Genomic DNA, 26,191 nt, shown 5'->3' with positions numbered 1-26,191 from the left:
TTGATAGAAGCTTTATGCTATGAATAGATGTCACTGTGGGGGTTCCTATCTAGTAGAACCCATTACTCATGAGAAAGCAGTGATTTTGTTTGTGAAATTTCTATTTGTGTCCATCCATTTTCAAAATGAAAAAACAAAACAAAACAAAAAACAAACCTGGAATTTCAAGCCTGGAAATAAAGTAGCAAAACCAGAATTCTACTTGAGACTTTTCCTTTGCTTAGTAGCTCAGCCACGTCTGACTCTTTCGTGACCCCATGGACTGTAGCCCGCCATGCTCCTCTGTCCGTGGGGATTCTCCAGGCAAGAATGCTGGAGTGGGTTGCCATGCCCTCCTCTTCCTCAGAACCCAGAAATCAGTGTTCTTTGTCTTTTATTGTCTCCCTACCCCTGTCTTTTTCCACCCCATAGTTACCAGCTTCCATGTGTCATTGCTGATACTCAGTGTAGAAGAAAATCTGATGCTAACTTACTGATGGCTCAAACCAAATGCACTCTACATTGTTAAATATGTTTCCTATTATCTTCTAATGTCTGTTTTAATAAAACAGTGGGAACTAAATGGTTGCTTCTTAATCAAAACCATGATTTCCTAAACATAAGCTATGTGATTCTGTTACAAATTGCCACATATAGATCTTGTAGGTCAAAATTTTTTTCTCTTCTCATAGAAGTAAATAAACAGTAAAATAATTATATACTTTGAAAGATCAAAGTAAATATGACTAAAACCTGGCAAAAATAAAAGTCTACTGAAAGGATTTAAAAAATAAAAAAGATCAGATTGCAAATTCTATAGTTAATGCTTAAATAAATATGAGAAAAATGAATAATCAATAATTTGATATCATTAAAAACAGATGTGAAGACTATATACAAATAGAATTGTCTAAATTTTGAAGTAAACATTTTAATGTGCATTTTTTGAATTTGTTGTTATTATAGCTAAACGTTTACACTTACTCTTTAAAACGTCCTAAGTTGGTTTGGTTTAGCATGTTAACTTTATTTTCCTCAGTGATCATAGCAAAGCACATTCTGTTTACCTTTTTCCTTTAATTTCAAAGACAATCATAGTTGACAGAGATGTATTTGAGTTAACATTAGTGTTAATTTAGGATAGATGGGGAGACAGTTTGTATACTATGGTTTTAAAGATCAGAACTATGAACCTACTCCCCAGGAGTTTTTGATATTGAAGAAAATGAAGTGGGTGAATGGCATAGTTGGTTGGTTTAGATGGCATTTTTTTTTATTGCTGTTCATCTCATACTATAATTGCTTCTGGCCTAGTTTCTACAATGTATAGCTCATATAAACTCCCAGGTTTAAGGGAAAAAAAAGTATACTTTGTGGAAAAACAAAGCAAAACAAAAAGAGCAATATTAACAGTTGTTTATGCAGGAATCTTAGTGTTAGACACAAGATTAATCCACAGGGACCTAGAAGCATTCATGCCATTAATTATTCTCAAGAATTCTAGGGGTTGTATGAGATTTACCTATGAATTTTTCTTTCTTAAGTGCTACACGTTTTATTAAAACACTTAATTTTTTAACTTAAGTCATCTTATGTATTAAATCTATTTAGACATAAACTTGCCCCATCATTTTTATGAAGCTAAGTGACAATTTTGTGCAATACTATTAGAAATTATGTTATTCTGGCAATCTGCTTTCACAGGGGAGCTTATAAGAATAAGAAAGTATGTTAACAAAGAAGGGATGATATATTTTAAATGTTCCCTAATTAAAAACTAATAAGTTAAAAGAAAATAACTTTATATTTTAAATGTTTTCCATCTGGCACCAAAAGCAAAGTGAACTATCATTTTTGGTCAGGTCAGTCTCAAGTATTTAATATGTCACAAGAATTAAGGGGTCATTGAAAGTTTACACAAATCTAGTGGATCTCTCAAAATTGTTTGTGTCATAAAATAATACCACTAGAATGAGCAGACCTAAGCAAACCCCATACTTTGGCCAGAAAGCAAAATTATCCCCATCACTTTCCTTTTCTCAATCATTGCTCAAGAACCCCTGATTGCTAGTTGTCTTAATTTTATTTGTTTATTTGAACTTATTTTGCAAAATATTAAAAAGCTGGGAGAAATGAGGATTTTTAAAAACCAGTGTTACTTCCTCAAGCCTGGTTTATTCTAGTAATCAGTATTTTATCTGACCCTGTCTGATCTAGTCTTGCAAGATCAAACGTCCAGGCCAGCAAGCAGACAGTAAACAAAGCCCGCGAAGGGTTTCAGTAAACACAAAGATTAGATGTTGAATGGAAATTAAACTCCTTGAACTAGTCCTCTGTACTAAAGTGGTTAAGTGGGTTGTGATTAAAAGAAATAAGTAATTATGATCATTATAGCTGAAATGATATAATGTTACCACATTTAAAGCACCTCTTGTACCCAAAAATGATTGTGTCATTTACAAAGTGGCGCCTCGAAGTTGAATAGAGAAATGAGTGTCCTCTGACCTGGTTCCACAAGGCAGTCCTTGCTTAGCCTTGGTGGTCAGGACAATGCCTTTAATCAACTGCCGGTACTTCTCCCTCTGCTGTTGTTTAGCTCTGATGAGGTCAAAGTAACTTAACTTTCGTCTACCTAATTCTTCTGAGTCATGAAAGAAATTTGCTTTCAGTTTTGAATCTAAATTAAGGTGTTTGGCAAGGAAGTTTGTCTGCCCTCTGCCTATAGTGTACCTTGCGTAAAATAATAACAACATCAAATCCTTGAATTTCATATGAATATTAGAGTCACTGACATAGAAACATCACTTCCACAAACAAGCACTTTCCATCTTACGAGTTTTCCAACATTTGAAAGAGCCCTGTGCATTTACACTGGTAATCACTGATGTGCATTCATTGATCACCTTACCCTTGCTGACCTTCAGACTAGGAGCTTATCGGTAGTATCACTAAGTGGAAGAATGGCGCGTGGGAAATGCCATGGAACCTAACCTCAGATGTGGACTCATTTCTTAATTGGATTTTAAGAAGCTTATTCTAGCTGTACTGGTAACTGTTTCTTTAGCCTGGATGTATTTATTCATAAATGTTTAAAGAACGAAAACAATCATTTGTCAACAATGTGGTTTGTAGATGAAACAAACTTGCTATCTTCTCACACTTATACTACTTATAAGCCGTTTGGGTAGTAGCCACCACTGGTGGCTCAGACGGTAAAGAATCCTCCTTCAGTGTGGGAGGCCTGGGTTTGATCCCTGGTTTGGGAAGATCTCCTGGAGGAGTGCATGGCAACCCACTCCAGTATTTTTGCCTGGAGAATTCTATGGACAGGGGAGTCCATGGGGTTGCAAAGAGTTGGACGCGACTGAGTGACTAAGCACAAGTACAGCATAAGCCATTTAAAAACATGTGTTAAAAAAGAATGGAAAGGGAAAAAGGACCTACTTTTCTAATCTCTTCATTTTTTTCATCCATGAAAGTGAAAGTGAAAGTGAAGTCGCTCAGTCGTGTCTGACTCTTTACGACCCCGTGGACTGTAGCCTACCAGGCTCCTCCCGCCATGGGATTTTCTAGGCAAGAGTACTGGAGTGGGTTGCCATTTCCTTCTCCAGGGGATCTTCCCAACTCAGGGATCGAACCCAGGTCTCCCGCATTGCGGGCAGACGCTTTAACCTCTGAGCTACCAGGAAAGTTTGAAAGAATTATAAGACATGGTTTCTGGTTTTTAAAAGCCTGTGTTCTCTATGAAATAGTTAATAATATAACATCTTTTATTATGAATCAGAAAGACATCAATTACCTCGCAGGATTTTAAGTAGCGATCATTATATAGTCCTCCTTTGCAAGAAAGTTACAGTCACAATGAGATGATTAATTTTGATTAAATGTTTAGTGAATGTCTCTACTATAGCCCATATTCAGTGCTAGAAGCAGAGAGACATTCAGAAACACGTAAGATATGGTTTCTACCTCTAGTTGTGTTGCCTCATCCTAGCAGGGAGGAGAGCCTATAAGTGTATCTGGCAAATATATAGCAGTGATATAAACTAGTGCAGTGGTAACACAGAAGAAGGTCTATAAATTATACCTGCTGGGTGTCAGGTTTGGTTGGGAGTGAGGGATAATTAAAAAAGAAGTAGCGCATGAGTTAAACCTTAGGACAAACAGAGCTTTTCTCTGAGAGGACAAGGAGAAGGAAGAACCTTTCAGGAAGCGGCAAGTTCATCAGTATAGGTGCAGAGGTACAGAAGAGCATAATGTAATAGGAAATATTGGGTGGTTGTCCAGTGTGTCTATCATGATACTGTGAATATAACATGCCCAGAATGGCTAAGATTTTGACTGGTGAAAAGGAAAAGATAGAACATGGCTGGATGTGGGACTGACGGTGGGACCAAACATTGGTGAAAGAGCAAAAATGTTTGGGACTTGGCTGTGAGAAGCTTTTGTGTTATAGTAATGCAAATAAAGTTGGAAAGCTAGTGAACACATCTTAGGGCACTCTGAAAGCCCAGTTGAGACATTCTGAGAATCACTGAAAGTTTTTCAGCAATGAAGTGAAATAATGATAATGACAGTTAAAAAAAAACTTCTAGAAGCCATCTGAAACCATTGTATGGATGTGAGTGTGTATGGCAGGATGGGAGGCAAATGAGAGGAAGAGGGGTGGTGTGCACACTCTGGAGAATACAGGCAAGCGAGAATCTACTTCAATAATACATGGAAGTGAAGATGGTGAGGGAGGCGGGGCTTTGGCTTTGGTGGCAGGAAGGGGAAAAAGAGAGGTGACTGATGCAGTATGTGAGTGGGAAGAGAAAGGAAAATCAAAGTAGAGTCCAAGGTTGTGAACTTAAGTGACTCTTGGATGGTTTTAACAGAAACGTATTGATATAAACTGAGAGGAAGTTGCTGGTGCTTCAGAGAGTTGGTGAACTAGTGAGAAATATCCACTGGGCTGTTCAAGGTGTGGATCAAGCTTACCAAAAGACAGGACTAGAGAATAGATTCTGTGGCCAATTTTTTGGATCTAATAGTTACAGTGATACCAAAGGAGGATTCTCTGAAGGAGAAAGTTAGAACAAGCAGGGATTGGAAGCTTTGAGGCATAAAAGGGCCAGGGGTTAGAAGACATGATTAGAGAGAAAGTGAGGTTTCATGGAAGTCAAGGGAAGGTGGGTTACCAGTGGAGAAATGTTATCGAGGGGGACAGGGGCAAGAGAAGGAGAAGAGGAGATTGGAAGCCCTTGTTGTTGTTTAGTCACTTAGTCGTGTCCAACTCTTTTGTGACCCCCATGGACTGTAGCCCTCCAGCCTCCTCTGTCCATGGAATTCTTCAGGCAAGAGTACTGGAGTGGGTTGCCATTTTCTTCTCCAGGACATCTTTTCAATACAGGGATCGAACTTATGTCTCTTGCATCTCCTGCATTGGCAGGTAGATCCTTTACCATTGAGCTACCTAGGAAGCCCCTGGAAGCTCTTAGCTTTGGCAAAAAAGGGACCATAATGACATTGGAGGGAGCTGTTTCCTTGTCATGAATACAAAGAGAAGTTATATACATCAGAGATGGAAGGTTATAAGGAAGTGAGGGCGTAGATAGTGACTGAGTGATGAAAGGATGTAAGAGCAGCTAACTGCAGCATCAGGCCTGAGGGCAACACACACTTCCACCCCCAGCCTGATACTAAGGAGAAAGAGGATGGAGCCAGAGGAGGCCATTATATCCTGATTATCTAGCAGTGAGGGAGAGAATGGCTGGGTGGGGAACTCTGAAATGGGCTCTGGACCATATTTGTTTGGGAAACAGAGAGAAACAAGGAGTTGAATTGGGATGATGTGGTTAAAGGTTGTGGTTCTGGTCTCTTTAGTTGTTAGCTTTTCCTTTCACAAACTTTAGATTTTTCATAGTTTCAGATTTCCATTTGTCTTGCCAAGAAACAAAAGCTAAAACAAAGATAGATCCGATGGTGCCTGATGAAGATACCACAGAGTTGTGAAATGAGAGCTATTGTATGCCGACTAGCAAATATCCAGATTTAAAATCGGTTATGAGTGTGGTGACATCCTCTTATTTTGGGGGAACCAGTAGGTTGAAGTCAGAATTCTCTTGGTCTCTTGATTGAGTAAATGAAAAGTATTATTTGTGTTTCCTCAGATGATTTACAGAGTTAAAACGGAAAAGCACTTAGGTTTGCAAGGTGCTCGAACGAAGCTCTTACATACAGAGTGCTAGGACCACCACTGTCTATGGTAGATAGTTGTTGGACTCACTGTTTGACTGGTTCTTACCCTGTGCAAGAATTTGAGATTATCTGACCTTGAACTTGTGAACTCCCATAGGAATGGACATTAATCTAGAATCATCTGGAATACAAGTCAGGCTATGAGTTCCAACATTTGTCCTTTCAAGCTGTCACCTTCTAAGTTCCATGTTAGTAGTAAGTTCGATTCTTGAATAGTCTCCCTATTAGACCAAAAATTCCGTGAAAGAACATCTGTAGGATTTATCCATTTTGTTACCTTCTCCAAGCTCTGTGAACATAGGACTTTGAATATTGTAGATACTTAGTAAATATTAATAGAATTTAATTTAATATAGATGAATTTATTTGAACATACACACTTAGAACAGTTTTATTTTTGCACATGTTATATTGTGACTAACCTTATTTGCTATTGGATGTCTCAATTGAGAGAAAAAAGAAAATTTTTGCTTGTTTAATTCATATTACAAATATCCTTAGCAAATTAGTTATCAGTTAACTCATTCTCTTTTTCTGTTAATTACTTTTTGAGCTAAAGATTTAACAACTGTTAATTAATTCCACTGAAAGAGACAGTAACACCTTTATTAAATAAAAATTAGAGACCATTTATATAGCCTAAGAAAAACATCCCTTGGAGGTATTTCCAGCTAGTTTATTGAGTAGTTTACTAAAAATAACAGCCCCAAACATTTAAGTCCTATGAAGTCAAAGAGAATGGCCAATGGAAAAGAATGAATTATGGGTTGATAGTTTCTTTGATTAACATTTCCTTAATAGGTTAAAGAAAAGAATTAATCCACATAGAATACTCCTGAACAATACTGTTGAGTTTCTAAAATGTGATTTTTTTAATCATATGTCAATTTACCCCTGAAATTATGGTTGCAGATTAAAACAAAGAGTGAAAATCAAGATATCATTAGATATAGGTAACTTTAACCTATTCAGAAAGCTGTAGGAATATTTGAAATGACCAGCGTTATCCAACTATGATAAAGCATCATTTGACACCAAAAGGGACAGTAGTGTTCTGATGCAGTAAAGGGGGGCAGTGCTCATTTTTTCCATGGAGCATAATGGGTCCTGTATGACCTTCTATTGTCAAAACACAAAGGTGTTCAGATTCAAGTTGCTTTATGGGAGATATATATTTTTTGTGGATCTTAGTATGATGGAAAGAGGAAGTTGATAATAAGGGGAAAATATACCTAAGAAAACCAATCATTTGGGGTATTATCACAATGCTGGCTGGTACACTTTGCTTATGGGCTGGAAGCATTTTCCTTCCAAGCCTTGTTTTATTAGGAGTTAACAAGTTGGCTCTGAATATCTTGCTCTAGGCAGAGACTTTGCAAGTGAATTCTCAATCCAGAGACAGATTCTCTTTAACAAATTTAGAGGGAAAAAAAAAATCTTTAGGTTTCATAGTCCTAAAAGACTTAGCTTTTTTTTTTTTTTTTTTTGCCCTTCAGCCCTTTCAAACTCCTAATATTTTCTTTAATTATATTTAGTGAACTCTTCTGGTTATAGTTTTGTTTTTAATTTCCAGTGGTGTGGGATTTATATCTGGTATATATGAAATATTGGCTTTAGCTCTTGAAATTGTGTCTATTTTTGTGTTAACAAAAAAGCAGTTTTTATATAACAAATTGACTTTGGACCTACAGTTATTGACTAAGACAGAATAAATCAGAAGTATTTTCAGTGATTGGCCATGTTCAGTATTGGCAAACATGATGCTGTTCTGGTTTGTCCGGAAAATTAGTGTTATGTTTACATTAAAAAAAAATTAACTCAGTGAAAGACTTTGGGTGGACAGTAGGGCTTTTCCTGTTGATGTGTAATCCAGTTCAGAGAGAGGAGTCTAAATAAATATCAGGTTGAATCAGATGTAATTTCCATTTACATAGGTTAAAATTGTATGTCACCAATTTCATATAGTAGTTCATTCATGTGAATTTGTTGTGATTTCCTGAGGTTCTCAAGTTATTACCATGTTATATGAGTGTGCATACCCCATTTTATTTTTTGTTTCAAATGACTACTTCATATTTACAGAGCTTAAAAAGAGTTCTTGCAAAAGCTCTCAGTTGTGTGATTCATGTGTCATCAGTCAGGAGGGAATCCATACTGATGGCACTCATCTGGGGATAAAGCTTTTTGGCAGCAACAAAAGTAAAAGAATGGGAGGATTCATGAAAATAAATATAGTGAGTGCAAATTTATATTGCAGATGACTAGAATGAATTGCTAATAACAACAAAATAGGGATTAAAGGAGCTATGTTTTATCATCAAATAGAAATGCATCTTATATCATAGGCAGTTGCTACAGGTCCATCTCTGTGTACCAAGCTGTTAAACTGTCTGAAGCAAATCTATAGATAGAGCTCTTTCAAGCTAGTATTATTCAGTACTATATCTGTAGGGGCTGTCATTATAACTGGTATGTGTTGTTGTTTGTCGCTAAGTCATGTCTGACTCTTTGTGACATGCCAGACCTCCCTGTCCCTCACCAGCTCCTGGAGTTCCCCCAAGTTCATGTCCATTGAATTGGTGATGCTATCCAACCATCTTATCCTCTGCTACCCTCTTCTCCTTTTGTCTTCAGTCTTTTCCAGCATCAGGGTCTTTTCCAGTGAGTTGGCTGTTCATATCAGGTGGCCAAAGTATTGAAGCTTCAGCTTCAGCATGAGTCCCTTCAATGAATATTCAGGGTTGATTTCCTTTAGGATTGACTGGTTTGATCTCCTTGCTGTCCAAGGGACTCACAAGGACCTGATACATAGTAGCTGACTAATAAATAAGTACAAAGTAGTTAATAAATTCTATCCTATGAATTAAAACAATTAAAAAGCAAATGTGAATAATCCTATTTTAGTGATTAGCTCATGCAGTTGGGAAAAATCAGTAATTTCCTCACTTTTCAGAACCGACTGGCTTCTGCAGTCTGTCGCATCAGGAAGGTTTACAGGGCACAGAGTTTAGCCTGCAGGGAGAGCCCCTACCATTCAGATAACTCATCCACTCATCATGTCACCTCTGCATGTATGGACCGCATGCACACCTGCACACACATGTACAAACAGAAAGCAGGACTTGTCTGTTGGAAAGTTGGTAAGTCCTGACTCAAACCCTAAAATGAATAGCAGCCACATACCCCAACTTGGGAAGTTTAACATAAGCAGTGGGACAGAGGCTTTAAGGTCCTAAAGACAGAAGTTTGAGTTCTGTTACTTGCTTTATTTAATAAATTTATGTTTTCTTTTTTTTCCCACTGATCTTCAACTTCTTCAATAAAGTGGCATAATGATATCTATGTGATATAATTTGTATGTGAGAATTAAATGACAGTGATGTGTTAAGGGTTAGCTCAGTACCTCAACTACTATATAAATGGTAGAAGGCTTGAAGTTATCTGCAGTACACTAAGAATAAAAATATTTTTCTCTAAACGAAATACAACAAAAGTACTTGTGAAGCATTTAGTCCCTGAGAACTTCACTTTGAGTTATGCAGAAAAAGAGAAAAAACTAACAAACAAACATTAGTTTTTACTGGCCCTGTGATTTGTTTATTATGCTTATAAGACCAAAGCCAGTAGCTCTAATCATTTTAATTTTTGCTAAATATTTGTCTACATTTGGACTACTATTTGACCTTGAACAAGTTATCTAACTTCTCTGGTATTAGACAGGATCATTATCCTTAAAATTAGGATACAAGGTTTGGGGGTTAGGGTTGAGGGAGCAAGGATCTTGGGGTGGAGGTTTGGAAATCCACAGCAGTGGTATGCTCAAGAATATCTTTTCCCTATGCTCAAGATGTGAGTACCCATTCCAAACTATTGATTTGATTGGCAACGTTTCTACAAAGAGTGTCACATGGTCAGCCTTTGTCTTACCTTGTAGAATTGCTTCTAGAGTACTTTCTGAGGCTGAAGGAGTCACAGAGAAATGAATTATTCTTCACTCCTCCCACCCAAATTTTTATTTGGCTGTACTCTTCTATCCAGGGTTTCCAGGATTTGTTCTGGTGAATACTTAGAGTGTTAGCTTATTATGGAATCCATTAGCACTCATTCTTGCTAATCTGTTTACATTTGCATAAACATCTTAATGGTTTAAGGAAAAAATCCATAGGCCAGAAATTCCAGAAATTTCTCATTGCAAAGCCTTTTACCCAATTCATTGCTTTCTACTCATTATAACTATGGACAAAACCCTAGGGCTTCTTTCTCAAAGGCAATTTTGTTAAGGTTTGCATTGAAACACTTGGTTCATGTTTCTGGAAAAAATTATCAGTCTTTTAAGCAGTGTTGACAGATAAACTTGCAAGAGCAATACTACAACTGCTGTTACTACCAGTGTATAAACTACTAAACTACTATTGTTGCATTGGGGAGTTTCCCAAAGAGAGATATCATGAGTTAAGTCTTAATTTTTGCCAAGGAGTCAAAAAACAGCAGATATTGCCAGGGAATTGCTTTGAAAATCCTAGCAACAATACTCTTTATTAGATGAGTAACCTGGAAGGTTGCTTTAAAACCAGTTTACAGGTAATCTTTCTCATTTTGCAGGTCATCCCCAAATCCCCCAGCTAGTTAGAATTTAGGCTTTAAAAATCCCAGTTTGCTCTTCTTTGCACCTATCCTGTGCCATCTTGATTTGATTAGCAGATATGTATGCTAATGCTAATATGTATGCTAACTCTATGTATATGGCTTCACCCTTTGCTCATAAATCCTCTTCAGAAAGTATACTTTGGGGCATAAAGTCACTTGAGTATATTTTGAGTACTGAAATTTTTCTGGATTTACTTTTTTATAGCATCTATAGCAGATAGAAGTAATAAAAACAATGAATCTAACAGAGAAGCAATAGGCTGAAGAAAAAAAAGCTATTTTGTGTGTTTGTGTGTTTCTTTTGCATGCATGCTCTTGCTCGGTCGTGTCATGCCAAGTTCTTTGCCACCCTTTGGATTGTAGCCTGCCAGGGTTCTCCATCCATGGGATTTTCCAGGCAAGAATACTGAGTGGGTTGCCATTTCCTCCTCCAGGGGATCTTCCTACCCAGGGATCAAACCCACATCTCCTGATCTCCTGCATTGCAGGCGAATTCTTTACTGCTGAGTCATCCAGGAAGTCCCTATGTTTCTTTTAGTTCTCTCTGTGTGTAAAACAACAAAGATTTACTATATAGTACAGGGAACTATATTCAATATCATGTAATTAACTATAATGGAAAATAATTGGAAAAATAATATAGATATATACACATGTATGTATAAGTGAATCAATTTGTTGTATGCTTGAAACCAATACAATATTGTAAATCAACTGTTCTTCAGTTGGGGCTTCCGTGGTGGCTCAGATGGTAAAGAGTGTGCCTGCAATGCTGGAGAGCCGGGTTTGATCACTGGGTTGGGAAGATCCCTTGAAGAAGGAAATGGCATCCCATTCCAGTGTTCTTGTCTGGAAAATCCCATGGACAGAGAAGCCTGGTGGGCTGTATAGTCCATGGGGTCACAAAGACTCAGACATGACTGAGTGACTATCACTTTCATTCTTCAATTAGAAAAAAATACTGTAGGACCCTTTTCTTCTTTTTTATGTTTAATGTGAATGTAACTTGTATATGGTTAAAGCATGTTTTATTCCTTAAATTTTCTTTCCATTTTTTATTTATAGTAATTTTTGAAACTTAAAGCTGTATTTATATAGTATTCCTATAAATTTAATTTCCAAAGTTGGGAGGTTGTCATTTTATTTCTCATCTATTCTGCTGTCTCCTAATTTGAAAGTCAAGATATGAACTATTAAGCCTCATTTGGAGAAGCTAAATCTAACACATTCCTTCATGTGCTTTGAAGCATATGATTCTAAATTGACAATGAATTCTTTTAAGCTATAGTGATTTGTTTTAAAAAGCAATATGATATAACATGCCATTGTTACTTAAACCAAAGGAAAAGTTGCAATTCCTCAGATGACCCTTGGGAAACAGCAGACACTGGTCAGAATGTCCTAATCAGGTCAGAATGGTCAGAATGTCCTAATTTTGAAATGGCAAAGCTAATCTGTTAATCATAATTATATAGACATTTCCTGAAATGTACAGTAACATTTAAACAAAGACCTTTCATGTAGATACTGATCATCTAAAATTTACCCTTACAATTCTAAGATAATGATATTTTCCCTACAGTAAAACTAAGATCCAGAGAAATCTCCAACTTGCTCAAAAGGAGGTCTCAGAGCTAGTAAGAATTAGAATGTAGATTTGAGTGCAGTTTTCTAATATCAGGTCCAATCAATGCTTCTTCAGTATAATATGATCATCAACAAAAACTAAAGATACATCATAGAGAAGAAAATTCAAAATGTTTTGATACATTTATAATACAGTGAGGGCTTTTCTGGTGGTTCAGACTGTAAAGAATCTGCCTATAATGCAGGAGACCTGGGTTTGATCCCTGGATCGAGAAGATCCTCTGGAGAAGGGAATGGTTACCCACTTCAGTATTCTTGTCTGGAGAATTCCATGGACAGAGGAGCCTGGCGGGCTATAGTCCACAGGGTCACAAAGAGTCAGACACGATTAATACTTACCACTTAACCAGCTTTAATAATATAGTGACAGTTCAGTAAGATTGAATCCTTAATGTCATTAGGGTTTAGAGAAAAAAAAAAAAGAAATATGACAGTTATAAATGTCTTGCATCAAAAGACAACAACATAAAGCCCGGACAATACAGAATAGGATTCTCAAATTTCAGAATACATGAAAATCACCTGGCAGCTATATCTTGTATACCCTTGAAAGACAGTAAGTAAAAGCAAAAATGATATAGGCATTGATTCTCAAACTTTACATAAGAATTGGAAATTTGGTATACATAAAAACTCGAAGAGATTCTGAATTTGTATTTCTAACAGTTTCCACGAAATATAAATTTTGATGTTTCATAGGACCGTATTTTTAATGTCTTTGACACAGACCTGAAATGTGCAATGTACATCCATGTGTGTACATATGTCAGTACACACACAGACAGACACACAAACAAGGTGGATATTAACAGTAATGACAAACACTACATAGTGCCAGATACTGTTCTAAGTGTTGACATATATTAATTCATTTAATCTGCACAATAATCCTTCAAGGTAGGCATACTTTTTAACCCACATTGAATGTCCTAAGGCACAAGGAAGTTAAGTAACCTATCCATAGTCGCATATCTACCAAATGGGCAAGCTGAGATTTAAGCCCTGGCAGTCTGGCTAAGAAATCTCTGCTGTTAACTTTTATGCCATACATCTTTCCCAATAGCTGAAAACATATTTACCCTAGGCTGCAATAAAGATATTATAATAAAAAACTAAGTGCCAGATAGGAATATGACAAGATTTACATATAGACATATATTTTTTGAGCATTGAAAATGTTTCTGCAACCTTCTAAAATATATATGTGTATGTCAGGGATTTGTGATTCTTAAACACTTGATTTCCTGGATGTACTGTGAAATTGCATGAAATAAAATGAGATTTTTTTTTGAACCAAATACCTTTTCATTGTAATGCAAATAAATCCCTGGGGTGGAGTACAACTTTCTTGACTGTGAATAACCTATCATAGCCAGCAGTCTTGGGCATTGAATAGCTAATGTTCATAGGGTGCTCTTGGTTAGGACATCTATTTGGAGTTGTATACAACCCCAGAAGCTCAGAGGATGGTTAGATAGTAGTTCCCAGTCTTTGTTATTTTCACTGAGTCCCAGGAACTTCAAAGGAATTAGCAAGATCCTCCAGGAACTGTGAGTTTCTCAGAAACTTGAGCAGACTCCAGATCTGAACTACCCAGCTGCAAGGCCCGAGGACTGGGACCCTTCTCCAGAGGTTAAAATAGCTACAGAAAGCTGCTCTGCTACTAAACACGGCAGTGTTTCAGCCCCACTTGCCACATGCTGGGGACTTGTACTTTAAGCTGGGAACGTCATTCCTTCCCAGGCACTTCTCATTCCACAAATTACCTTTAGGGACTTTGGCAACAGTAGAATCAATGGCAGAAAGTGAAGAGGAACTAAAAAGCCTCTTAATGAAAGTGAAAGAGGAGAGTGAAAAAGTTGGCTTAAAGCTCAACATTCAGAAAACGAAGATCATGGCATCTGGTCCCATCACTTCATGGCAAATAGATGGGGAAACAGTGGAAACAGTGTCAGACTTTATTTTGGGGGGCTCCAAAATCACTGCAGATGGTGACTGCAGCCATGAAATTAAAAGACGCTTACTCCTTGGAAGGAAAGTTATGACCAACCTAGATAGTATATTCAAAAGCAGAGACGTTACTTTGCCAACAAAGGTCTGTCTAGTCAAGGCTATGGTTTTTCCAGTGGTCATGTATGGATGTGAGAGTTGGACTGTGAAGAAAGCTGAGCACCGAAGAAGTGATGCTTTTGAACTGTGGTGTTGGAGAAGACTCTTGAGAGCCCCTTGGACTGCAAGGAGATCCAACCAGTCCATTCTAAAGAATTTCTTTGGAAGGAATGATGCTAACGCTGAGACTCCAGTACTTTGGCTACCTCATGCGAAGAGTTGACTCATTGGAAAAGACTCTGATGCTGGGAGGACTTGGGGGCAGGAAGAGAAGGGGACGACAGAGGATGAAATGGCTGGATGGCATCACTGACTCGATGGACGTTGAGTTTGAGTGAATTCTGGGAGTTGGTGATGGACAGGGAGGCCTGGCGTGCTGCAATTCATGGGGTCTCAAAGAGTCGGACACGACTAAGCCACTGAACTGAACTGAGAATCAAATTCACTGTGAATTAAATTGCAGCTCTGATGTAAAACTCTGGAAGCAGTTGTATTTTTAATGTCTCTTTAATAAGTAAGCATTTTGGCTTTATTGAGGATGTGTTCTGTTATGAATGTGAGCATTGCTTTTGTTATGAGAGGCAGCACTTCATTTTATTCTTTATGTTTTTTAGGATTTCTGATCCATCGCTAAGTATTGTAGAGATAAGATGAACCGTTAGGACCAGGGCTTACCTTTGGTCTTGGTTTAATTTAAGACAGGCTTAACATGATATTTTCCATCAGAGTGAAAAAGCAAAATACAAAATCAGGCACTGCTGTTAGGTCTACATTTTAGTCACTATGATTATTTTCAAGTAATTTAAAAAGAAAGAACAGGGGAAGAAGAGAGGGAAGGAGAAAGAGAGGAATGAAAGGAAGGATGGAAGGAAGGTCAGAAAGAAGAGAGAAAAGAAGTAATGAATGTTCAAGCTTACTTTTCAGGTTGAGTCTGGTACAATGTGATGCTCCTCTGATTTTTTTTTTTTCAAGTATTTGTATTCTTATTTCTGTGACATAAGAGGCTAAAATATTGTTCTGATATTATTTGTATAAGAGTGGCAGCAGAAGAAAATGTTTTTCAGATTTGACAAAATCTATGCAAACTACTCCTGAAACCATGACCAGCCTTGTTCAGTAAAAATAAAGCCTGTTGGTGATCATTTGATTTTCAGCCATTTTTAAAGTTGGGATGATGATTTTTTTTCTTTATTATTTGAAGTAAAGAATTTGACTTTTATTGATAGAGCTGTCAAGGCCCGGGAAATGTTGATGAAGCCTCATTCCTTGACCAAACTTAAGACAAGCTCTTGAACCTTTTCCTAGGCCCATCTGTGCACTTCCTTGTAAAATCCAGTTTTATGAGAACCCTGCTAAGTCAGTTTAACCACAACCTGCTTGATATCTGATCAGCCTCGATATCTCATTCTTATCGGGTTCCTCATCCTCTAACATCCCCTAGGTGATGTCTGATCACCCTGGCCTGTCTTCAGCAAAGAATCCTGTTAGGTCAGTTTAGCTAGAATCCTTCTTACTCATGACGTTTCCTTTTGGTTATTTTCCACCTCTGACCCCCAGACTCTTCCTTGGCTGTACATTCCCACTTTCTCATGCTGTTTTTGGAGTTGGCCCCAGTCTCTTTCCCCGACTGTAATATCCCATTGCAGTGGTCCCTAGACCTGTTGTGATGCTCCTGAATAAGGTTTGCTTTAACATCTTTAACAACATAGAGGGTATCTTTATTCTCATAGGTAAAAATTTAACACTGGTAACCTGTGTATGGGCAGAACCTAGTTTTCAGAAGTATTTTGTTTGGCTTTTCTTGTGTTTTGAAAATAGAGTTATTTGCCAGTTTCTAAATTTAGGAGCTATCCTGCAAAAATCCAGATTTAAAAAAAATATTATTTTTGGAAACAACATCTAAAGAAATGACAATATGAGAAAGACAACTGGCTGAGTCAAGGTAGTGACTACTCTGTTTGGACTGGAAGACTTTCTCTCCAAGTATCTCTGTGGCTGGCTTCCCTGGCTGTTGTGCTCTACCTGGCTGTGTAGGCATTTGAATTTGCAATGCCTTCATTATGGTTTACTAATGAGTTAGTACTTCATGGTGTGGCCACATGTCACTAGAAAGATACTTCCTCAGTCACTGTTCTAAACTATATGAAATTATAAGGATCTGGGAACTCATTAGAAAAGGGGAATTATTATGTATAATCTTAAAGGATGCGAAGAACTGACTCATTAGAAGTAAGACCCTGATGCTGGGAAAGATTGAAGGCAGGAGGAAGAGGGGATGACAGAGAATGAGATGGTTGGATGGCATCACCGACTCAATGGAGATGAGTTTGAGGAAACTCCGGGAGTTGGTGATGGACAGGGAAGCTGGCATGCTGTAGTCCATGGGGTCTCAAAGAGTTGGACACGACTGAACGACTGAACTGAACTGACTGAATCTTAAAGGAATATGGACTGATGTTATTCTGATTCTTATTGCACCAATTTCATAGAGATTTCACAGAGCTCAAGAAAGTAACTCAAATGTAATTAAGTACTGAAAAATGAAAATAGTGACATTTTGGAAAATTAGCTTTTGATCAAAGAATGTTTGCATTAACAGGATATTTCTTCTTCTTTTTTTTTTTTAGTAGAAAAAGAAATGAATAAAATGTCTACTTCTTACGTACCTGAAAACATAATATACTAACTTGAATTTGCCTTTATTTTGGCTGAATTAAAAAGCAAGCAAACAAAAGTGAATTGAATGTCTGAGGGCAAGTATTTCTGCCTGAAAAGTATGACTTTATTCTGGAAACTTTGTTCTTCATTTATTGATGTGGTGTATCACATTGATAAATTTGTGGATATTGAAAAATCCTTGCATCCCAGGGATATATTCCACTTGATTAAATTCAGATTGCTAGTATTTTGTTGAGGATTTTTGCATCTATATTCATCAGTGATATTTGGCGTATAATCTTTTTTTTTTTTTTTGTAGCACCTTTATCTGATTTTGGTATAAGGGTGATGGTGGCCTTGTAAAATGAGTTTGGGAGTTTTATTTCCTCTGCAATTTATGGAACCTTTTCAGAAGGATGGGGGTTAGCCCTTCTTTAAATGTTTGATAGAATTCACCTGTGTAGCCATCTGGGACTTTTGTTTGTTGGGAGGGTCAGTGCTTGTGATTGGTCTGCTAATGTTTTCTATTTCTTCCTAATTCAGTCTTGGGAGCTTGTGACTTTCTAAGAATTTGTCCATTTCTTTCCGGTTGTCCATTTTATTGGCATACAGTTGCTTGTGGAAATCTCTTATGATCTTTTGTATTTCTGTGGTGTCAGTTGTAAAGTTTACTTTTTCATGTCTAGTTTTATTCATTTGAGTCCTCTCTCTCTTTTTTTTCTTGATGAGTCTGGCTAAAGGTTTATCAATTTTGTTTATCTTTTCAAAGAACCGACTTTTAGTTTCATTGATTTTTGCTATTGTCTTCTTTGTCTCTGTTTTATTTATTTCTACTCTGGTGTTTATGCTTTTTTTTTTCTTTCTGCTAACTTTAGGTTTTTTGTTTGTTTGTTTTTCTTTCTCTAGTTGCTTTAGGTGTAAGGTTTGGTTGTTATTTGAGATTTTTCTTATTTCCTGAGGTAAGATTGTATTGCTATACTTTCCTGTTAGAACTGCTTTTGCTGCATTCCGTAGGTTTTGGATCATTGTGCTTTCATTTTCATTTGTTTCTAGATACTTTATTTCCTCCTTGATTTCTTCAGTGATTCATTAGTTATTTAGTAACATCTTATTTAGCCTCCACCTATTTATGTTTTTTTTTTTAATAGTTTTTTTCTTGTAGTTTATTTCTAATCTCATAGCACATGGTCAGAAAAGATGCCTGATACAATTTTAATTTGCTTAAATTTACCAAGGCTTGCTTTGTGTCCCAGCACATGGTTGATCCTGGAGAATATTCCATGTGCACTTGGGAAAAATGTGTATTTTGTTATTTTTCAATAGAATGCTCTATAAAAATCAGTTAAGTCCATCTGGTCTAATGTAACATTTAAGGACTTTGTTTCCTTACTGATTTTCTGTTTGGATGATATGTCCATTGACAAAAGTGGAGTGTTAAAGTCACCCACTATTATTGTGTTAATTTCTCCTTTTATGGCTGTTAGCATTTGCCTTATATATTAGGTGCTACTGTTTGTTGTATGTATATTTACAACTGTTACATCTTCTTTTTGGATTGATCTCTTGATCATTGTATTGTGTCCTTTTTTGTCTCTTCTAACAGTCTTTAAAATCTATTTGTCTGATATGAGCATTGCTACTTTTAGCTTTTTTTTTGATTTCCCTTTGCACGGAATACCTTCTTCCATACCCTCTTCACTTCTTTCAGTGAGGAACTTACAATAGCAACTTCTGTCCTATGAAAACTGTGTTAGATTACCTTGCTTAAAGTCTCTTAACTATTTGCTTGGTTTGATTTTAAGTGTGTCTTATTACAATACCTGAAAAATGTTTGCCTTTAGAGGATAAGATTAAAATAATTTGTTTACCTTGAACTTTATGAAGGAAAGGTGAATACAAAATACATGAGTTACATCGAAAGGATTAAGTTATAAATTGAAGTCTTAAAGAAGTTTGAAGTGAACTTTTGACTTATTTAGGAGTTCATAGGAAAGTTAAGCACCATTCAGTTTTTTAAAAAATCATGAAAAAATATTGTATATGTCTGAATATAAGGTGCTCCCAAGATATGGATGTCTATGTGCTTTACCAGTTAGAAGTTTTAAATATACAAAATCTTTAGATATGTAATAAAATGATCAGATATTACTTCCTTGTATGTATTTAAAAATCCCGTTATATGAAATATTAATTTAGAAATATTACTTTCTTGATTGATTTTTTTCAAATACTTTACGTATGATTTGATTCTAGTGACTTTGTCATCTCTAAATTCCCTGTTTTGAGTCATCTTACCCAGTTTTCCAGCACACATCACTTTTGCCTAAATATTTTGAGATTCAGTACTTTTTCTTTTGAACTTTATTTTGTATTAGGGTATAGCAAGTTAGCAGTGTTGTGATAGTTTCAGGCCAACAATGAAGGAACTCTGCCATACGTATTCATGTATGCATTTTCCCCCAAGCCTCTCTCCCATCCAGACTATCACATAACATTTAGCAGAGTGCTATGCAATAGGTTCTTGCTGGTTATCCATTTTAAATATAGCAGTGTATACACGATCATCCCAGACTCCCTAACTGTCCCTTTCCCCTGGCACCTATATGTTCGTTATCTTAGTATGTGAGACTCAGTACTTTTTTGATCAATTATGACTCTATCACTGTAAGCCATGTGCCAATTTACAAGCACTGTTTGCATATTGAAAGGTGCAATTATTTAAAAAATTTGTCTTACAGGTGAATACTTTTCTGCTTTCTAGCATGTAATCACTCAAAGTAGTTTTCTTTAAAGTTATATCAATACACTTTTGCATAATCATATACAACATTTCCAATTGTAAGAAAAAATTACTTCCATGTAGAATTTTTGCTTTATCAGATTTTTGGGGAATTCCCTGGCAGCCCCGTGGTTGGTATTACATGCTCTCACTGCCAGGGCCTGGGTTCAGGCCTGGGGAAATATTCACAGAATAGCACAAGCAGAGTGTCAAAATAAAAACAACAGCATAACACAGTTTTTGTTAGATTATATCCACAAGCATTTAAAGCTGGCAAAGATAGAGGTTGATTCAGCCTAATGTGTTTTCCCCAAACAAACCTTAACTTTACATAATAATGTAATACAGAGATTTAGATAAGGATTTGATTTGATATGATATGACTTTTTTTTTCTTTTTTGATGTGAGTCTTTCTTGTGAAATATTCCTGAGGGAAGAAAAGACTGCCTCTTGTTTGAACATATATGATACTTTCCTTTTTCTCCCTTTCAAAGTTATTCCTTAAATCTTTACTAAAGTACAATAAAACATATAAGAAAAATAACCTGGAGAAAGGGAGAATTTTATTTAATAGTAAATCAGTTCACTTCAGTTCAGTCACTTAGTCACGCTTCCCTGTCCATCACCAACTCCCGGGGCTTACTCAGATTCATGTCCGTTGAGTCGGTGATGCCATCCAACCATCTCATCCTCGTCGTCCCCTTCTCCTCCCGCCTTCAATCTTTCCCAGCATCAGGGTCTTTTCCAGTGAGTCAGTTCTTTGCATCAGGTGGCCAAAGTGTTTGACTTTCAGCTTCAACATCAGTCCTTTTAATGAATATTCAGGGCTGATTTCCTTTAGAATTGACTGGTTGGATCTCCTTGCAGTCCAAGGGACTCTCAAGGGTCTTCTCCAACACCACAGTTCAAAAGCATCAATTCTTCAGCGCTCAGCTTTCTTTATAGTCCAACTCTCACATCCGTACATAACAATTGGAAAAACCATAGCTTGGACTAGATGGACCTTTGTTGGCAAAGTAGTGTCTCTGCTTTTTAACATGCCATCTAGGTTGGTCATAGCTTTTCTTCCAAGGAGCAAGTGTCTTTTAATTTCATGGTTTTAGTCACCATCTGCAGTGATTTTGGAGCCCAAGAAAATAAAGTCTCTTACTGTTCCCATTGTTTCCCCATCTATTTGCCATGAAGTGATGGGACCAGATGCCATGATCTTACTTTTTCACTCACGTCTTTCACTTTCATCAAGAGGCTCTTTAGTTTCTTCGCTGTCTATCATAAGGGTGGTGTCATCTGCATATCTGAGGTTATTGATATTTTTCTTGGCAATCTTGAAAGTGGGTTAAAGGCTAACAGGGTTTTTCCAAGAGAATGCACTGGTCCTAGCAAACAAATGGCAAATCAAGGTGATATTATTAATTTTGTGAGACTTTTTCTTATTCTAGTGCATATCACAATCATTAAAATATCCATGTCTTAAAGATACATTCCTATAGAAAAGATACCAAGTGAGGAGTTGAAAGGGTATACTATGAGACAGGCCTTTTATATAAATGTCTCCATAGTTGTATAATAGTATTTATGTGAGATTTTTTATTCAGTTCAGTTGCTCAGTCATGTCCGACTCTTTGCGACCCCATGAATCACAGCACACCAGGCCTCCCTGTCCATCACCAACTCCTGGAGTTCACTCAAACTCACGTCCATCAAGTCAGTCATGCCATCCAGCCATCTCATCCGCTGTCATCCCCTTCTCTTCCTGCCCCCAAGTCCTCCCAGCATCAGAGTCTTTTCCAATGAGTCAACTCTTCGCATGAGGTAGCCAAAGTACTGGAGTTTCAGCTTCAGCATCAGTCCTGCCAAAGAACACCCAGGACTGATCTCCTTTAGTATGGACTGGTTGGATCTCCTTGCAGTCCAAGGGACTCTCAAGAGTCTTCTCCAACACCACAGTTCAAAAGCATCAATTCTTCGGCGCTCAGCTTTCTTCACAGTCCAACTCTCACATCCATACATGACCACTGGAAAAACCATAGCCTTGACTAGACAGACCTTTGTTGGCAAAGTAATGTCTCTGCTTTTCAATATGCTATCTAGGTTGGTCATAACTTTCCTTCCAAGGAGTAAGCGTCTTTTAATTTCATGGCTGCAGTCACCATCTGCAGTGATTTTGGAGCCCCCCAAAATAAAGTCTGACACTGTTTCCACTGTTTCCCCATCTATTTGTCATGAAGTGATGGGACCAGATGCCATGATCTTCGTTTTCTGAATGTTGAGCTTTAAGCCAACTTTTTCACTCTCCACTTTCACTTTCATCAAGAGGCTTTTTAGTTCCTCTTCACTTTTTGCCATAAGGGTGGTGTCATCTGCATATCTGAAGTTATTGATATTTCTCCCAGCAATCTTGATTCCAGCTTGTGCTTCTTCCATCCCAGCATTTCTCATGATGTGCTCTGCATATAAGTTAAATAAGCAGGGTGACAATATACAGCCTTGACGTACTCCTTTTCCTATTTGGAACAAGTCTGTTGTTCCATGTCCAGTTCTAACTGTTGCTTCCTGACCTGCATAGCAATTAATTTGGCAGAAGATGTTGTTCTTGACATTTCATGATACTCATGAACTGCACAATTAACCACAAACTACAGAAGATTAAAACAGCTTTTTTTTTTTTTTTTTTTTACCACAGTGGATGATGAAGGAGGTGATAGAGGTTGGAAACATGAGAAGATTTAGAATTTGTAATAACCATTTCTGTCTTGGCTATTTAATAGAATGCCTACTTTCAGAAATTTTAAAAAGGCAAATATTTTTATTTTCATATCATAGCCTATGGAAAAATCTATTATTGTAACATTTTTTCAGGAAAAGATGACTCACTTTTACTCTGGGTCTTCCAGCTTTGTATGAAAAAAATATTTTTAATTAATATACCAAAAATATAATTTAAAACTACATGTATCAGCAACAAATTATACTAATGATGATAATGACAAATTATCATTTTTATCTCTTAACAGTGGAAAGAGTGGAACGAGAAAACCTTTCAGACTATTGTGTTCTGGGCCAGCGTCCAATGCATTTACCAAATATGAACCAGCTGGCCTCCCTGGGGAAAACCAACGAACAGTCTCCTCATAGCCAAATCCACCACAGTACTCCAATCCGAAACCAAGTGCCCGCATTACAGCCCATCATGAGCCCTGGTCTTCTTTCTCCCCAGCTCAGTCCACAACTTGTCAGGCAACAAATTGCCATGGCCCATCTGATCAACCAACAGATTGCCGTTAGCCGGCTTCTGGCTCACCAGCATCCTCAAGCCATCAACCAGCAGTTCTTGAACCACCCACCCATTCCCAGAGCAGTTAAGCCAGAGCCAACCAACTCCTCTGTGGAAGTATCTCCAGATATCTACCAGCAAGTCAGAGATGAGTTGAAGAGAGCCAGTGTGTCCCAAGCTGTCTTTGCAAGAGTGGCATTCAATCGCACACAGGTACCATTAGCATTAAACATCATAATGTTTATATCATGTTAATGATATATCATGTATCATGTTAATACTATGGACACGTTGTGACAAATATTGTTTATCTCTTTAAAATTTTTCTGTGGATCTCAGAGCACATAGAATCATATTAATTAATAATCTTTAGTTCGTGAAATACTATCACCATTGATCTACGCTTGGCTATGATTAATTTCAGTGACGTAATGAATATCTGTGAACTCACTACCCAACTCAGCACCTGAAATGTTACTAGTGACGTGGGTCTCTTTATGTACTTCTCCTTCCGCCCTCTTTTCCATTTACTTTCCCCAGATGTAACCCTGATCTTGAATTTTGTGATTATCATTCCTTGTTTTTATTTTTTAAAAAACTAGTTCTAAACTTACTGTATCTTTGAACTTTACAAAAAATATTATTATATGTTATCATTTTCATAATTTTTAATAAACCCTTCAAAATGTATAAGTTAGATTTAAGATACTGGTAAAGTAGTATTGATAAAGGGGTTCCCAAGTGGTGCTAGTGGTAAAGAACCCGCCTGTCAGTGCAGGAGACGTAAGAGAGACAGGTCAATTTCTGGGTTGGGAAAATTACCTGGAGGAGGACTTGGCAGCCCACTCCAGTATTCTTGCCCAGAGAATCCCCATGGACAGAGGAGCCTGAAGGTCTACAGTCCATAGGGTTACACAGAGTTGGACATGACTGAAACGACTTAGCACAACGTAGTAATTGGTAGTTGACTCATATTTTTAATATTTTGAGAGAATTATATGCCAATATAATATTAAATGATAGACAGTGAACGGTTTAGCTATGTCTTATTTTATTGAAGGCTGCTTATAATCAAGAAGTTCTTTCCCACCAGTACTAAATGTGAGTGTGCATTAGAATTACTTGGAAGACTGTTAGATTGCTGGCCCACTTCCTAGAGTTTCTGATTCACAGGTCTAGGGTGGGACCCAGAAATTTGCATGTCTAACAAGATCCCAGCTGGTCCTGATGCTGGTCTTAGGTCACATTTTGAGAACCGCCAATCTAGCTCTTATGCCATCGTCCCTTTGGTGTCTGTAGGAGTTTGGTTCCAGGACCCTCGCAAATACCAAAACCCATAGATGCTCAAGTCCCTTATGTAAAATGGTGCAGTACAATTGGTCTGCCCTATCTGTGGATTTTGCATCCACAGACACAGAGGACCAATTGTATGAGTACCCAGAAAGTAAAAGTGCCTAATCTTAAGGAGGTAACAATCTGGTAGTGAAAAGTAGAATGTACTCAGATAAATAAAATGTGAAGTCAGGAGAATAATGTAAGATAATTGTGAGCAGTGACTGCAATGGGTATTTGTGAGGAGTTGGGGTTAGGCATACTTACAGTAGAGTAAATAAGTGAGTAAGCAAGTGAGTCTTTAAGAGGACAGTGGGTTTAAGTTAGTCACCCTACTAAATGCAAGGCAGGAAACGAAGCTCTCTGCAGATGCAAAGATGAAAAAAATTGTGAGTGAACACATATGTGAACAACTGACTTGAGTATGAAGGTTTCTGGATAGTTAGACCTTGAATGATGAATAAAATTTAATGGGCAAACATGGAGAAGAAGGGTATTTTAGGTTAAAACACACACACACACACACACACAAGAAAAGGGTTGAGTCAGAAAAAGTCAGGACCAGCTGATAGTTGATAGCAAAGCTAGATAATATGACTTAAAGGTAGAAGAACAGATCCAAAAAGATCTTAGGTTCGTGCTAAGAACTTTGAACTGTGTTTAATGAGCAGTGGAAACCACTGAAGGTTTTATGTAGGGATATTCTTTCATCAAATGATCAGAATTGGATGTTAGGAATACTTTTTTTCCCATCAAGAGGGTAGGAATTTTACTTAGGAGGCTGCCTTATGTGTGCGGCTGAAATGCATAGAAGTTTTGAACAAGACTGGTGGCAATGGAGTGGAGGGTAATGTCAAAAAGCATTGTGAGAGTAAAGTTGACAGAAATTGCAACTGCCTGGAGTAGAGATAACACTAGGCTTTGAGCCTCATGACTACCAATGAAGCATAATTATTTAGAGAATCAAGGAGGGCATTGAAAGAGATGGTTGGAGTAAGGTTAAAGTGATTATTTTGGGCTGTTTTGACTTTGGGCTATTTGACTTTGAAGTGCTAGTAGACTCCTTAAGTAAAGATGTGTAGCAGTCATTGAAAATAAGAGTTTAGTGCTAAAAATAGTTGTTAGGGTCAGAGAAAGAGATTAGAAATTTATTCACAAAACCTGGAATTTAACAGGACAGCAGAGGGAGGGGAGAAGCCACCAGCACTACTAACACCAAGGAAAAGAGACCACGAAATGCCAGGAGAGGTGGGGCAGGTGAAGGTAGAAGAAAAGGGAGATGCTGATAAAGTATAGAGGATTTGGGCTGAGAGTCTCCAGAGGAGACTCTTCCATGTGGGGAAAACTACGGAGTCTAGGGAGGGGAAGTCTGAAACCATGCCATGAGATTTGGTGTTTGGTTGGGAGAAATCCTTGGCAAGCTTTAGAGTATAATTTCATTAGAGTGGTGAGGGAAGGAGCCAGAATTTAGGAGTTAAGGAGTGATTAACTGTCAAGGATACAGAAGCAGTGGCTGTAAATCACTC

General features: G+C 37.4%; 1 protein-coding gene across 3 annotated transcripts in view; it reads left to right on the top strand.

Annotated features, from left to right (window-relative positions):
* SATB2 (SATB homeobox 2) overlaps positions 1-26,191 on the top strand; it is a 203,190-nt gene that overhangs the window by 104,303 nt on the left and 72,696 nt on the right. For all 3 annotated transcript variants that reach the window (XM_061380931.1, XM_061380924.1, XM_061380939.1), the window contains one exon: positions 23,074-23,546. In XM_061380931.1, the coding sequence (XP_061236915.1) occupies positions 23,074-23,546 (473 nt within the window). The remainder of the gene's footprint in view (positions 1-23,073; positions 23,547-26,191) is intronic.

This window comes from Bos javanicus, chromosome 2 (assembly GCF_032452875.1).
Source record: "Bos javanicus breed banteng chromosome 2, ARS-OSU_banteng_1.0, whole genome shotgun sequence".
In the NCBI taxonomy this organism is placed as follows: domain Eukaryota; kingdom Metazoa; phylum Chordata; class Mammalia; order Artiodactyla; family Bovidae; genus Bos; species Bos javanicus.
Note: the sequence above shows the minus strand (reverse complement) of the source record. Positions and strands in the feature narration are given on the sequence as shown.